This window comes from Ambystoma mexicanum, chromosome 2p, assembly GCF_040938575.1.
Source record: "Ambystoma mexicanum isolate Mex_15411 chromosome 2p, UKY_AmexF1_1, whole genome shotgun sequence".
Classification (NCBI taxonomy): domain Eukaryota; kingdom Metazoa; phylum Chordata; class Amphibia; order Caudata; family Ambystomatidae; genus Ambystoma; species Ambystoma mexicanum.
The window spans coordinates 94,294,803-94,309,557 of record NC_090923.1 but is presented as its reverse complement, the minus strand read 5'-3'; the positions used below and the strand labels follow the sequence as shown (position 1 = coordinate 94,309,557).

Sequence of the window (14,755 nt, the reverse complement as noted above, 5' to 3'; positions counted from 1 at the left end):
CGACCCTGGACTCCTCCATGCAGTCCCGATCGACGCAGTAGAATCTTGTGAAGGTGTGCGTCGACCTCCACGTAGCAGCCCTGCAGATGTCCAGCAGGGGCACACCAGACAGGAATGCCGTGGTAGCAGCGATCGCTCTGGTCGAATGGGCTCTCGGACGGCCGGGCAGCGGTCAGTTTGCCAACCGGTGACAGTGCATGATGCTGCCGGAGAGCCATCTGGAAATGGAAGTCTTCGAGAGAGCCTTCCCTTGATTCACAGACCCAAAGTTCACAAACAGCTGTGACGTCTTCCGAAAACTCTTCGTGCGGTCCACGTAGAACTTCAGCGCTCTAGCTACATCCAGCGAGTGTAAAGTCCTCTCGGCCGGCGTCGAAGGCATAGGGAAGAAAACTGGTAACACCAAGGGCTCGTTGAGGTTGAAGTCTGACGGCACCTTGGGCATGAAGGAGGGGTGCGTCCTCAGCACCACCCTCGTGTCATGAAAAGTCAAGTATGGAAGCTTGCAAGATGGGGCCTGGATCTCTCCCACTCGTCGTGCGGAGGCGATGGCCACGAGGAACGCTGTCTTCCATGACAGGAACTTCAAAGGCGCCAAATGCATAGGCTCGAATGGGGCCCCCATGAGCCTGGTCAGCACCACATTAAGCTCCCACGCTGGGGCAGGAGCCTTCTCCGGCGGGAACGATCGGAATAGTCCCTTCATAAATTCCTTCACCAGGCGGTGAGACCACATACTTTCCCGTTCCCCGTAGGATACTGGAATACTCATAGCCCCACGCCTACCTGCTACTGGTCCCAGTCGTGCACTGAGGTCCCATAAAGTTTGGTTCTACGAATTGACAACACCTATTGCTGATGGATTATAAGGTTAGTGTGCTAGCGTTTCTTGCTAGTGATTTAATTAAGGTCGATTATGTTGATTATTAGTGATTATATCTCTCTGTTACTTTTTAGAGATCTGAACTGTGAAACATTATGAAGAATGGGAACAAATAGTTACCTTAGCCCTGAGGATGGATTCTGTGATAATCCGAAACGCGTTGGCAAATGATTGAATCTAATGGTGCTATTTGGAATGTGTTTCAAGAGACTTTAATGAGTTTATAAAAATGCTAGTGTGAATGTTGTAAACACTAGTTACTTATGTATTTATTTGAAAACATTTGGTGAATTTTGTTGTGTTTTGGAAAATTGCTATTCTTGTTGTATTAAAAAAAACCTATGTTTATAGTTTTGTTGGAACATCTTTTTAGTTACTATATCGGCTTCATTGCCAGTACTGTAAGTCCCACTCTCTACTTGTGAGCAATGACATGGTGAATTGCTCTAATTACCTAAGGGATATTATCCCGTGAGGAGTGCATATGGGGTTACCGTGTGGAAACTCACGGTTTTGTTTGTTTGGTGAGACCACAAGGACACCCGTCCCGTAGTCCTGGTATATCGGGAGATGGCAGCCAGATGTATTCTGATGGAGGCGTGAGCCAGTCTAGCTTTGGCCAGAGACAGTAGGTACGGCAGTACGTGAGGGGCCGTAATCCGCAGAGGGTTAATCTTCTGTGCACGGCACCAGACAGAGAACCTCTTTTACTTATGACCATAACACTTTGTCGAAAGAGCCGATCCACCTGGTCCTGACGTAGTTCCCACTCGTGGCACGAGCGCAGCTCCCTGCTGAGTGAGTCGGCAATGGTGTTTTTTATTCCTTCCAAGTGGAAGGGAACCAGAAACATCCCCTGTGCGACGGCCCAGTGCCACAGATCCTGGGCCTCCTTGGATAGAGCTGGGGATCTGGTGCGTCCCTGCTTCCGTATGTAGAACATCGTGGTGGTGTTGTCGGTGAAGATCCTCAACACTTTGTCCTTGAGGGATGGAAGGAACGACTTGAGCGCCCAGAACACTGCTCGGAGCTCCAGAATGTTGATGTGGAGAGACCTCTCCTCCGGGAGCCAAAGGCTTCTTGCGTGGAGATCTCTGGTGTGGGCCCCCCAACCCTCCAGAGAGGCGTCCGTCGTCACCGTCTCCTGAAACACCGGGGTCTGAAAGTCTGTGCCACCATAGGATCGCCCCTCGAGAGGGATCCTGTCTTCGAAGCAGCCCGTCGCCTGAAACCAGCGGGCGTCGAGGAACTCCTGTAGCGGACGCATCCGAAGTCTGCAAAGGGGTACAAGATAGATGCATGAGGACATCATCCCGAGGAGGGACTTGATGGACCTCACCCTGGCCACGTCCATGGCTAGCAGACGCTGCACCTTGCCCAGAATGGCCTTCGTCCTCTCCTCCGACGGGGAGGCCAATTGCCCCACTGTATCGAGCTTCGCTCCGAGAAACAGTGCTACTTGCGACAGAACCAGGTGGGATTTGGGGTAATTGATGGCGAATCCCAGTTCCGTGAGCAGCCGGATGGTCCTCGTTGTGTGTTCTACGGCGAGTTCTCTTGTCCTTGCCCGGATTAGCCAGTCATCCAGGTAGGGGTAGACGTGGAACCCCTGCAGGCGCAGGCGCAGCCGCGCCGCCACTGGTGCCAGGCACTTGGTGAATACCATGGGTACCGACTTTAATCCGAACGGCAGGGCTCTGAATTGGTAGTGGCGTCCCTGAACCACGAACCTGAGAAACTGTGTCCTTCTAGAATGGGGATGTGGAAGTAAGCATCCTCCAGGTCCAACGACGATAGGAAGTCGCCCTCCTCCAGCTGTCCCAGCACGTGCTGGCCGGTGACCATCCTGAATTTCTGCGCCTTGATGTATTTGTTTAACGACGCAGGTCCAAGATGGGGCGCCAACCGCCTGTCTTCTTTCTGATGAGGAAGTACCTTGAGTACACTCCGGAGCCCCGGAGCCTCCTAGGGACGAGCTTGATGGCACCTTTCTTGAGCATCGCCCTTACCACCTCCAACAGCAGTTGAGGGACGTGATTCTCTTTCCTGGCCATTGGAGGAATGCGAGGACACTTCTTTTGAAATTCCAGCGAGTGCCCGTTGGCCAGGGTGTCCAGCACCCAACGGTCGGTGGAGATGGACTCCCACACGCGAACGAACTTCGTCAGCCGGCCTCCCACCGGGGTGCTTCGGTGGGGGCCCAACGCCACAGCCGGGTCAGTCTTGCTTGGAGGAGGCCTTGCCGCCTTGGCCACCTTGACGACGGCGGGCTCCCCCTTACTTGCCGCAACCTCTGTAGTCCTCCTGGGACGTGGAGCGGGCCGCCTGGCGGTATGTAGAAGAGCCACCGCTGGATCCCTTGGAGGCACCCTGTCTACCTCCGGAGCTCCGAAAGGGCCGCTGTTGCTGAAGTACCCCTAGGGCCCGGGCCGTCTCCGAGTCGGTCTTGATGGCCTGGAGCGACTCGTCCACCGTCTTCCCAAAAAGGTTGTTGCGGTCGAATGGCATATCCAACACTCTGGTCTGGACGTCCAGGCGAAAGTCCGTCGCCTTGAGCCATCCTCGTCGTCGGAGACAAACCCTGTTGCCCAGTTGGCGAAATCCGGTATCGGCAATGTCCGTTGCCACCGTTATGGCGTGATCTGACGCCACCTCGCCTTCCTGCAGAATTTGTAGGGCCTCCGCCCTCTTGTCGTCCGGTAGGAAGTGTAGCAGGGGAGCTATCTTGAACTCAAGCTCCCTGTCGTAGCGGACATGATCGCTAAGGCATGGGCCGCCTTAATCGTCGTCCCATGGAGTCCAACTTCTTGCCCTCGCTGTATGGCGGGGAAGTGGAAGTTGCTGCTTTCTTCTTGGCCGCTGCCGAGACGACAGAGTCCGGCGTGGGCTGGGCCCTGAGGCACAAGGGGGCGGCGTCAGGGACTCGGTACTTCTTCTCGTACCTGTCCCTCTTGGCGGGTGACGTGGAAGGGTTCTTGAGGATAGCCAGCCCCTCGTCCCAGATGTCGTCTAGCAACGGCACCGCGAGGACCGTCTTCCTCTTGACCTCTCGTCGTTGGTAAAGAAACCCTTCCTTTTTCTGTTCTTCAGGGCAGAGCTGGAAGAGCTCGGATGCCCTGGTTATCATGGCATGAAAGGAGCCAATTTCGTCAGGTGGAGAAGCCCGAGGGTGGGAGGGGGGGTGATGACAGGATGTCCATTTTGTCATCGCCGCCATCGTCATCCGTCCCCGTATCCGTCGCCATATCCTATCTAGAGTTCGGCGAGGGGGATGAGGGGTCCACAGGCCTCGCGGGCACGAAGGGAGGAGCGGGGTGGACTCTCCTCCGCTTGTTCAGAGGGCTTCCCGATGGGCCTGGTTCTGGATCCTCCGTCGGGGTCCGTGGTAATCTCATCCTTATCTCAGTACATAAGGATTGGATCGCCAACAAAATGGCCGCCGAGCTATCCTGGGGCTCGGGCAATGGCTGCGACGGACGGGATGGCCGCTCCACTGGGCCCTCTTCGTCGCCACTGTCGCCATCTTCGATCACATCAGCAGGGACCATCCCCTGGGATCGAACCTTCTCGACCTTCTCGTTGAGGCCTATGAACCTCTCGTTGAGGCCCTTCCCGGTTTCCACCAGATCCTCCTCAGAGGCTGATTCCGAATCTGTAATGGCCACCGACCCCCCCTCTTTTTCCGCCGGGGACTTCACGGGGGTCTTAACGATGGGCTGGAAAGAGGATTGCCTCTGCGGTGGCAGGGATACTCTGGGCCCAGAGGCCGTTTCCACTGGCGCAGTTTCAGCAGGCTTCGCCAGGGATGCAGCAACCACTTCGATAGAGGCCTTTGTCGGCTGGATCAAAGCCCTCACCACCTTAGGTGCGTCCTGGGCCTTCGCCTTGGGGGGAGGGTCAGCGCCTCGCTCCCCTTCCGGTCCCTTCGAGATCGACCGGAGCCGCTCCAGCAGCTTACCCGGGTTCTCGGACTTCCTCTTCCCCGAACCAGAGTGCTGGCTCGTGGTTGAACGTGTCGGGAAAGTAAGAGCCCGACCTTTCGGCGCTCCCGGTGCCCGCAGACTCGCGGTGCTTGGCCTTCTGTTGGGCCCCCGTCGCCGGGGCGCCCTCACAGGACTTTGAAGCCCGCTCAGACTTTTTCTTCGCCTACTCACCTGCTGTGCCCTTCTCCAGCCAGGCGGCGAGGCGGGAACGACGATCTTGTTTGGTCCGCTCCGAAAGGTTCTTGCAGAACGCACAGTCCTCCACATGCGTCTTGTCCTCATGAAGGCAGGAGAGACATCACGAATGCTCGTCCTGTAATCCGCATCCAGGGCAGCACCTGAACAGCTTGGATCCGGGGGTCGAGCTTCCCTTGTCCTGGGCCATGTCCGTTGAGGTAGGCCGCAGATCTTCCGGAATCCTCCAAGAAGCGTAAACTCGACGAAAACTTCACCCTTGAGGTGCGTAGAAGAATTCCGAAACGGATCCCCGTTATCGGAAGTAGAAACGGTGGAGCTTGAGGCTCGATTAAACCGAAAAAATTAGAAAATCTCCTCAAAAAGTGCAAAAACGCAGAAAAAACTCGAGAGCTAAAGCACGAGGACTCCCAACACTTGAACGTGCGGTACAAATCTGAGGATGGCTGCCAGAGGCGGGGCTTAGGGAGAGGGCAGTCATTGGCTGGGGGCAGTATGACCCAGAGATCAGCGATTGGTTACTACTAAGAAAGACAGATCAGAAACGAAACTGATTTTTTCTTTACCGAGGATTCCCAGCCTGACGACGGGGAATATTCATGAGCATGTGAATCCATGCCAGACCCCACGCTGGAGAAATGTTTTTGCAATGTCTCTCGAGGAGCTCCGCGTAAAGGCGACCAATATCTGGGTGGAAAAAAACAATCTGAGGGACCTCGACGTGTGAGGAATTGTGGGTACACTGCACGTCACTATAGGGATAGTGTTACAGACACACCTTGTCGACTACGAAAAACAAAATGCAATACTCTGCAGTGCCCACTGGATGTCGGGCTATGCACAGCATGTGATTCTAAGCAGATTAACAAACATCAGAAATGTATTTTTATTTTATTGTTCTAGTAGTATATAGCTCAAAGAACTTTTACAACTGATACAATTACAAAATATTTACATTAAAACATTCCAATAAATAACAGTCACATCAACAAACAATGAATATACATACATTTTCAATTGATCAACACTATAGTTTAGAATTCATTATCACAATTTCATGACTACGCAGGGCCATATAGAAATGCTTTTTACTATACAAATGGATAATTAAATATTTCACTGTGAATCTAACCACTGTGCCGTTTCTAATGTTCGGTTATAAGGATTGCAAAATATATATGTGTAAATAAAAACACAATTACTGCGTGTGGTATAGAGTAATACAACAACCGTATAAAGTAGAGCATAGAGGAGTTCCTTTTACATTTAAACAGTTCTAACATTAGAAATCAAAATCTGGGCAGCTTTCCAAACCCTATACAGGGCAATATGTCTCGCTTCAGTCGGCGTATTAAGTCAGTAATGCCAGTTATGAATGGATGACATATTCAATAAGATCAACAAATCGTTGGTATTCCCGATTGTATGTGGATACTAATTCTGGACATTCTGTTAAAATATGCCTTACTGTCCCTACATTTTCTTCGATTTTACATATCCTACATGACCGTTGGCCTTTTTCCAACCTCCATTGAGTGCCATGGGTGGCTCTTTACATGTAATTGATTAGTTCTCATTTGGAGTCAACATTTTCAAACTTCAGGATTCGTTCAGCGGAGTAAATACCCCTGCGGACGAACATATGAGTAATCCCATCTAAGTAGTGATAGTTGTGCAGAGAGCTCATATGATCGAAGTTACTTTCTCAAACCATTATGGCTACTTGTTTTTTTTTAAATGCAAACTTGATCGCACAGTAACGGCCACATCGTGAGCGATCCCATGACCAGCCCAGGTCAGTGTATAATTCCCTACACATATGACTATATCCATTGGTGGGGTAACTCTTATTCAGTTGAATTATGTTTTCCCCAATAATAGATAACATATGACTTAAAGGGTGACAACAGGCTTTCAGAGGTAAAAGATCTCTAAGTTGTAATATGTGGCTTTCAGTGATGTCAGACCGAATTCAGTCCGATGTACTCCATCGGACATGAGGGTGGGAGATCGAGAATGTGACGCCAAAAGTAACTCAATTTTAATTGAGCCAGTTTAAGTTCTTCATCGCGATGGCTTCCAGCCCACAGCCTATAACTGGTAAAAACCTGGTGCAATGTTAAGATTCCCTTCAAATAATAGTCTGCATAGTTTAAAACAAATCTATTAACATCGTTATCTGTCTAGCACAAAGTGCTTTCCTCTCAATTAATGAGGGATAACCAATCCTATTATCCAGACAGACGCAGATATATATAAGTCTCAGTGTATTCAATCACACCCCAGCTGACTTCCATTTTTGGTACATGTACCCTCTTAGAGGCAAACAGCATAACTTCTGATTTTTTAAAGTTAATTTCAAACTATGTTCAGCTGCAAAAAGGCCAAGCTCTTCCAACATCTGCTTCATGCCTTTTTATAGTGTGATCGACAATTATCAAGTCATCGCCGTACAATAACGCAGAGACCTTGATTTTACCAAATGTAACTGCACAATGTGCACGCTTTTCGAGTCTACCAATTAACTGTGCCAAATAAAGATTAAATAAAAGGGAAGCATGCAGGCATCCTTGTTTGACTCCCGTGTGTATCTCGATAGGTCTAGACAAACGGCCTCTATTGTCAAGGCAATAGAATGAATATCTCTAACAACCAATGGGGGCATTTCATTTCAGAAAGTAGTTCCCATAATTTGTTACAATCTACACTGTCGAAAGCACAGCTGAAATCGATAAAAGAGACATACACGGAGGGGTTAGATTTCGGTTTAGCTTGACAGATGATAGCGTCAAGCAAACGAATATTGTTAGTAGTGCTAACGCCTACTCTGAAGCTAGACTGGAACAAATGCAATAGTTGGTTGGCTTTAACCCAACATTGTAGATGATCCAATACAATGGCACTCAAAATTTTACTTGTAGTGTCGAGTATCGATAATAAGCAGTAATTTTCAGGGGCATTTCTGGCACCTCCCTTATATACTGGAATCAGGATGGAAGTGGTCCACGATGAAGGCATCTTTTGTCTTTACACACCCGTTTACAGAGCTGGTACACAATCGAACACCAGATTATGGGATCATTTTTAATGACTTACGAAGCCAGCCCATTAGGGCCGGAAGCTCTCGAGTTTTTCATTTTACTTACGATTACTGAGATGTCCTGCTTAGTAAATTGTAAGGGCCATTCAAGAGTGGTATCATTCGTAAATGTGGGTAAGGACTCTATATCTCTAGGACAAGTGAGGTAATCCACCCAATTGTCTTCCGCAATTTTATTTAACGATTGTGGTATACAATCACCTCTAACTTTATTTAGTAACTTCCAAACGAAGCAAGAGTCACCCTTTTCGTGTTGACTTTGGTCGCTTTTCTATGTTTGCGCCAACAGCGATAATTATTATTCAATTATTTCTTTTTTTCACACAGTATAGCGAATTCCTAGTCAGACTGCTTGAAGCAGCAGGTTACACCTTTCATTATTTCCCTTTGAAAGAAAAATACAAATCGCGAGGAACAACAAGGAGCAGCCTTTATGAAGCAGATAATAGCATACAAAATATGCTACATTTACCGTTAAATAGCAAAAGCAATTACTGCAGCTCACAAGTGAATATACCTGAGTAATTATCCGCTCCCCATCTTGATAGGATCTCTCCCCTATGACATCCACAATCTTCATTCTCTCAGAAACCTAGAAAAAAAAACAATCCCTGAATCTGTTATCAGGCTCCGGCAAATTTCAGATAAAAGCTTTAGTAGCTGTTGAGCTATAAACTGTTTTCTAAATTGACAGCCACACTGCATTACCAACTGCATCAAAACACATAGTAAGAATAAGCTACTACACCGTAGAAAATGTGGCATGAGAAATATCAGTAACATTGGGTTATTCAAAATGGGAATTCCTAATCAGAGTACACAAATATAGGCAGGGCCTAGATATGTTTAACAAGTAGGACCATTTTGCTCCCCATTTTTTCTAGTTCCGAATAAAATGATTTTTTAATAATCCCCATTCATAATAATAACACATTAAAGTTAGCCACTGTAGCGACTACTGTGCTCCTAACTCTATAGTCCCATTTCCTCCATATTATGGACATCCTCACCAGGTGACTGGACCGGAGCCGTATGCACTGTAAATAAATGTAGCAGTCCTTTCATTTGAAGGCAGGGTTTTTGCACTCTACTCAGTCCCCTTTTTTCACGTGTTGGAAGCTATAGTCTAACTGCACCAAGATTACGGGGATGGTGGCAGGGCACTATGGAGGAAAGGGGACTCTGTACTAGGAGTATAGTAGTCACTAACTTCAATCAGTAATGTCTAACTCATACGTTCCGTTCCCTTTCCTGCATATTGTATGAGTGAATACAATGAACCCCTAACCACCGGAAGGTGGAAGCCTAGCTAACTTTTCACGCCAGGATGCCTGAAGTTGACGCAATAGGCCAGGAACTGAAATCTAAACAGTAGAGTTGCAAAAGGCCAGAGGAAGTAGTCCTTGCAGCTCTCTTGCAATAGTCCTATGTGTTAGGCAGAAACCTGTTCAGTTCCCTTAGGGACCACTGCAAAAGGCTTAAGACTACAGGTGTTGGCAGTAAACCCAATTGGTAGCAGTCCGCACCACTCCGAGATTTACCTGGTAGCTGTGGCTGAGCAGTCAGACCTCTCTCAAGAAGAGTTAGGCAGTATATAGAGTATACACAATAGCTTCCGAGATACAGTAGCACAAGCAAACACTGACCAGAGCTTTGGTGTAAAAGTATATAATTATTTATTTAAAGACACTTGAAAATTACACTAGCACAAAAAGAGGTAAGTAAATTCAACACACAGTCACTATTATAGATATACAACCCTGATTACTTATTAGACAAGTCTTAGTGAGAAACACCACTTATTTTCAGACAGAGGTGAGTGCTTAACCTAAGATGGCACTCTAATAAGTTATAAAAAATAAGGGAGGGAAAAGGCAGAGTTATGAAAGCACACAATTTCAATACTTTTAAAAAGAACCACAGTGAGGCAGGTTAGGCAAAGTCTACTGGAGAGCAAGGAAGTTCAAATGCCAGGCCCACTCTTAGAGAGAGCAAGCAAAATGTGTCCAGGATCACACAGTGGGGTTATGCCCAAAGAGTCTTGGTAGATAGTTCAACAAAATGAAACCAAGTCAGGAAAAGTTAGTTAACAGGCCCCAGGCTAACCTAGGTTAGAAAGTCGAGGATTTACTGCCACCCCGAACGATCTGTCGCAAGGGAAGCCAGGTGTGACACAGTACCTGTGGTGGGAAGAACGCTCCAACGGGGGCAGTTGTTCCTGGCAGCGGGTGCAAGTCGGTGTTTCGTCCAGAGGAAGAGGAGGTCTCGACGTGAAGGAAAGATGAAGGTCGTTGCACTGCCAAGGAAGAAACCAGCCGAGGAGTTCTCCGGTTACAAGGTACTACCCTTTTCTTCGCGGTAGTAGTAAACCGTGGTATCCCGGTTGCCGGGGTGCTTGGCACAGGCAAGGTGGCCACGAGATGATCCAGGAAGGCGAAAAGACGGGCAAACTGGTTATCCCCACCAGTCAAAGGAAGAAGACTCTCCGGACTGGAGATCTCCTCTGTCGTCGGGAAAAGTGGTGAGACGGTTCAGCAGGGCTCCACCGATGGTGTCGTCATTGCAGGTCGGCTTGGCTTCTCCCTCCTCTGATTCTTTAGGTCCTGTGGCGACTTCTGAAGTTCCAGTCCCCAAAGCCCTGCTTTTATGCAGAAAACCCCCATTCATCAGTCCTAGCTGTCACTCAAACATGCTAAGTGGTGAGCAGGGCAGCTCACCACTGGGCCAATCACACCAGAGTGCGACTTGAGTTGCCAAGGCAACTCAGTCCAGGGTGCCTAAACCCCCTCCCGCACCCCCTGTGGTACCCAGACAGAGTGGCACCACTTTTGGAGGCTTCTGTGGAGAAGCCCGCCAAAAAGTGGAACAAAGGGCTCGACTTGGGTTGGAGTCACAGAAGCGAACACAAACGCCATTTTGGAACCGAGTTTTGGCAAAAAATACCAACCAGTGACTTTATATTAATTTAATAAACCAGCGGTATCTTCGAGGCTATATTCAAAAGTGGTAGCCTCGAACAATGGGAAAATCCCATAGGAATATATTTGCCGTCGAATATAAAAAGTAGTATCCATTGCCACCAGCCAAAACTCGGTCGGGGGGGACTGGACAGTGCCCCCTCGAACAACAGACCCCGGGGCGTCCACAATATGATGATTCGTACTGGTTCTGTTCACAATTTAAGACTAGTAAAGCCAATGGTGACTTTACATGCCCTGGGAGACAGTAGTCAGTCCCAGGGTATGGAGTCTATGTTTGGGGGTCGCTACGACACACATACCAAAAACACAAAGCCATATGGGGTAAAGGACCCCATAGCCCATAAAACACATACAAAGTCAAAGGAACACCTCAAATCATGTCTAAGAGTGGGAGAAAGAGAGTCTCACTCTTAGCAGGAGAAAAAAATAAACCCCAAAAATCCAGCAAAGCTGCTGGGGGACTCACTAGGTTTGGGAAATTAGCATTTTCAGAGAATTCTCACTAACACTATGAGATGTGCCTTTGAAAGGCCACATCTGTAGCCTTTGCACTCAAGAGCATGTTAATTCCATAGGGACAGATTCTCTGCTGGACTTTCTAAGAATGAACAATGCCCACCACTATCCACCTAGCGATGGGCGCTCGACTTCCCGATGAGGAGGCACCAAAGCTAACAGAGCATCTGACTTTGGAAACCCTTTGGTATGAGTAAAGGAGAATATCAAAGCCCTTTTGACATCCTGGCAATGTAATCGTATATTTAGTGATGTTCATAGTGACATGTTTTCAGGGAAGGGATTAGTTGCTCCACTTGATGTTAGGAGACCCATCACCATTCTCACGCCCATCAGACGAGTATGGATTGTACACTTCGATGTTCCCTTAGACCCCCATCAGTCTCTTTAGTAGGTTTTTGTTGTCTGCCACGTAGGATGACGTTAGTAATACGCATGTTGTACGTCACCTATGACAAGATTTTAGTATAAAAGAATGCTTTTTTATAAAGTTCGTTGAGATGGTATATTTGGACGTCCGCAGACGTTTGGTGTACTCCCCGTTTTATATAATTGATATTAAAACCGTTCTCTTTTTGCCAACTTCCCGAGTCGTTCCATTTATTGATGTTTGAGTAAACTCTGCATCACCATTCCTCTCAAATGTATTGCTAACCCATTTTAAAGCGCTGGAAGTTCTCCAGTTCACTGTGCTTGTGGTTTATTTCTGCCAAGTGCGTGTGTGTGCTCTTGTGTTAGTATTCTGTTGATAACAGAAGCCTGGGTACTATAGGCTGAACCGCCTTGTCTTTTGCTTCTTCCTGCAAGAATCTATATTTGGTTACTGCACTGATGCTTCATTTTACTTGGTTTCAAAATTGCCTGCTCACTGCATTTCGTACTTTTGTCTGTATACTTGCTTGTCTCCTGGCACACTAGACATTGCCATCCTTGTCCCCTTGCATTCCTGCACTGTATGGATAGCAGACATTGTGTTTTTAGTGTGTGTGTGGATGTGTGACCCTGCCTCGCTATGTGCACCAGTGTTGAGTTCCTGCTCTTATGTTTAGTCATATGTTCTTCCACTCTGTGCCCCTGCACTGTGTGTATCTGTGTATGTAAGTATGGGTATGTTTGGGGGGTTGTGAAACTCATGACAGGCTCCTGCCCAGACAAAGGGACTCCATTACCTCCAGTACCTGGCCAATCAGTATGATGAGCTAAACCTGCTCCCTGCCCAGGCAACAGCTGACAGCTTTACAGCCAGAGTAATCTACAGCCCAATGCAGCTGGGAAGCGATGAGAGAGGGAGTGGGGAGCAAGAGAAATAGCAGCTGGGGAACACCTTCCTGGCTAATGCAGCTTTTTTCTTCCCCTCTCTGTCCGTTGGCAGATTGGAAGTGGATGCAACCGGGCTGGTGGAAATAGTGGCAGCCTGTATAACCAGCCCTTCCGGAGAAGGATGTGTGGTGAAGAAAGAAGGTCTCCTCTTGCCGGCCTATACTTCCCCATATAATTGGCATTTACAGGGCGAATAGTACAAGGGTGCTGCCATAAGGAGGATTAAAAGTCTGCAATGGCTTAGTTAAATGACATGTTATGCTCAACTGTGGGACCCGCATACAGGATATCCATTGAGCTCATACCCTGGGAAAGATGTGGTAGAGCCCTTCAACCCAAGGGTGTAAATAAACCTGTCAACCAGAGCCCTGAATGTGTCATTAGCATGGGTGTAGGGCTGGTTATGTTGCAATTCTAGGTCTGGAGAAGTATCCAGGCCACTAGCGTCCTGTAAATCCTTGTGCCAGGGCCAATAAACCACCTTGGCCGCCAAATAAAATCGATACTGCCGGCTCCCGTGTAAACAGGGTCCACCTGTTCATCGGAGTCATCGATGGCGAAGATGGACTGCATCGAGTCAAAGAACCTTGATCTCAATAACAGCACAAACTAACCAACGCCGACTGTCGGCACTATCGCTGACGAAATAGGCTGAGGCCAAAGTGGCTTTCGATGCAGATGGTTCTTTCGGCGCAGAGGGACACTCGGACGACCGATGGATGCTGTGGGCCTCCCAGCGATTACTGCCAAGCAGGCGTGGCGCCCGAAGGAGCTTGACGTCGACAGAGTGGCCGGCTTGGGGTCAGGAGCACCGAGCGCTGCGTTTTGATGCCAAACCTTGCGGGCCGGACATTTTGGCACCTCAATCGCAGCATCGCTTGAAGCCCATAACCCCATGAGACGGCATTGCATCGAGGTTTTCGAAGAAAAAAATAAGTAAACTCGAGTCTTGTTCCCAATGCAGGGTGCAAGTGCGTGGAAAACAGGAACCGAAGCATGGGGCGTAGTGACATGCTATACAGATATACACAACGCCCAACATCACTTCCGGAGAAGACGATCAAGAGCCGGACAAGACGGATCGACAGCCGAGTCGAGGTCCACTATGCTCCCTGGTGAAATGTGTAAGAGCAGCAGAGCTGGATGATGGATTACCTTCAAGATGAGGCATCTGTAGGAGATCAGCAATCCATTGAATAGGGGATATGATTCCTCCTTCAGCTACTGCCCCTCTTGTTGGATATAACACTTGGAGGTTGTGCTGTCCATACGGATCGGTACATCACACTCCCGTTGGAGCACAATAGACACCCTGTCACACCTCAATACCTCCTACTAACTCCAAGATGCTGCCAGATGTAATTGCAAATGACGCATCTTGAGCCTGGTCACACACTGCTATACACACACACACACACACACACACACGCGATATTGGTTGAATAACGATTACGAGGGAAATATTGTATTTGAGTACCATATGTTATGGCACCCAGAATGAGACAGCAGTACAAATACCCTACACTCACCCCAGACTGTGTAGCTAATGTGTATGCACTCTGTAACCATATAAGCAATGCAGCATTGCTCTCTCTCTGTCTGTACCTTGCTAAGCCATCTTGTGCATATTACTCTCAAATAGATTTACATGAAAACTGCCAATAATTCTACCAGTCGTACACAACAACGGCTGGAGATACCAACTTCTACAAGTACAGACATATGGCCCCCAGGTGACCCACATGCACCATCACAAACATCTCTTCCTGGCTACATC

At 48.3% G+C, this 14,755-nt stretch overlaps 1 protein-coding gene across 1 annotated transcript in view; it reads right to left on the bottom strand.

The window, feature by feature from the left end:
- The window catches only part of PRKAR2A (protein kinase cAMP-dependent type II regulatory subunit alpha), a 1,246,928-nt gene that overhangs the window by 395,144 nt on the left and 837,029 nt on the right, over nt 1-14,755 (bottom strand). The window contains exon 8 of the mRNA XM_069643325.1: nt 8,679-8,753. Coding sequence (XP_069499426.1) covers nt 8,679-8,753 — 75 coding nt within the window. The remainder of the gene's footprint in view (nt 1-8,678; nt 8,754-14,755) is intronic.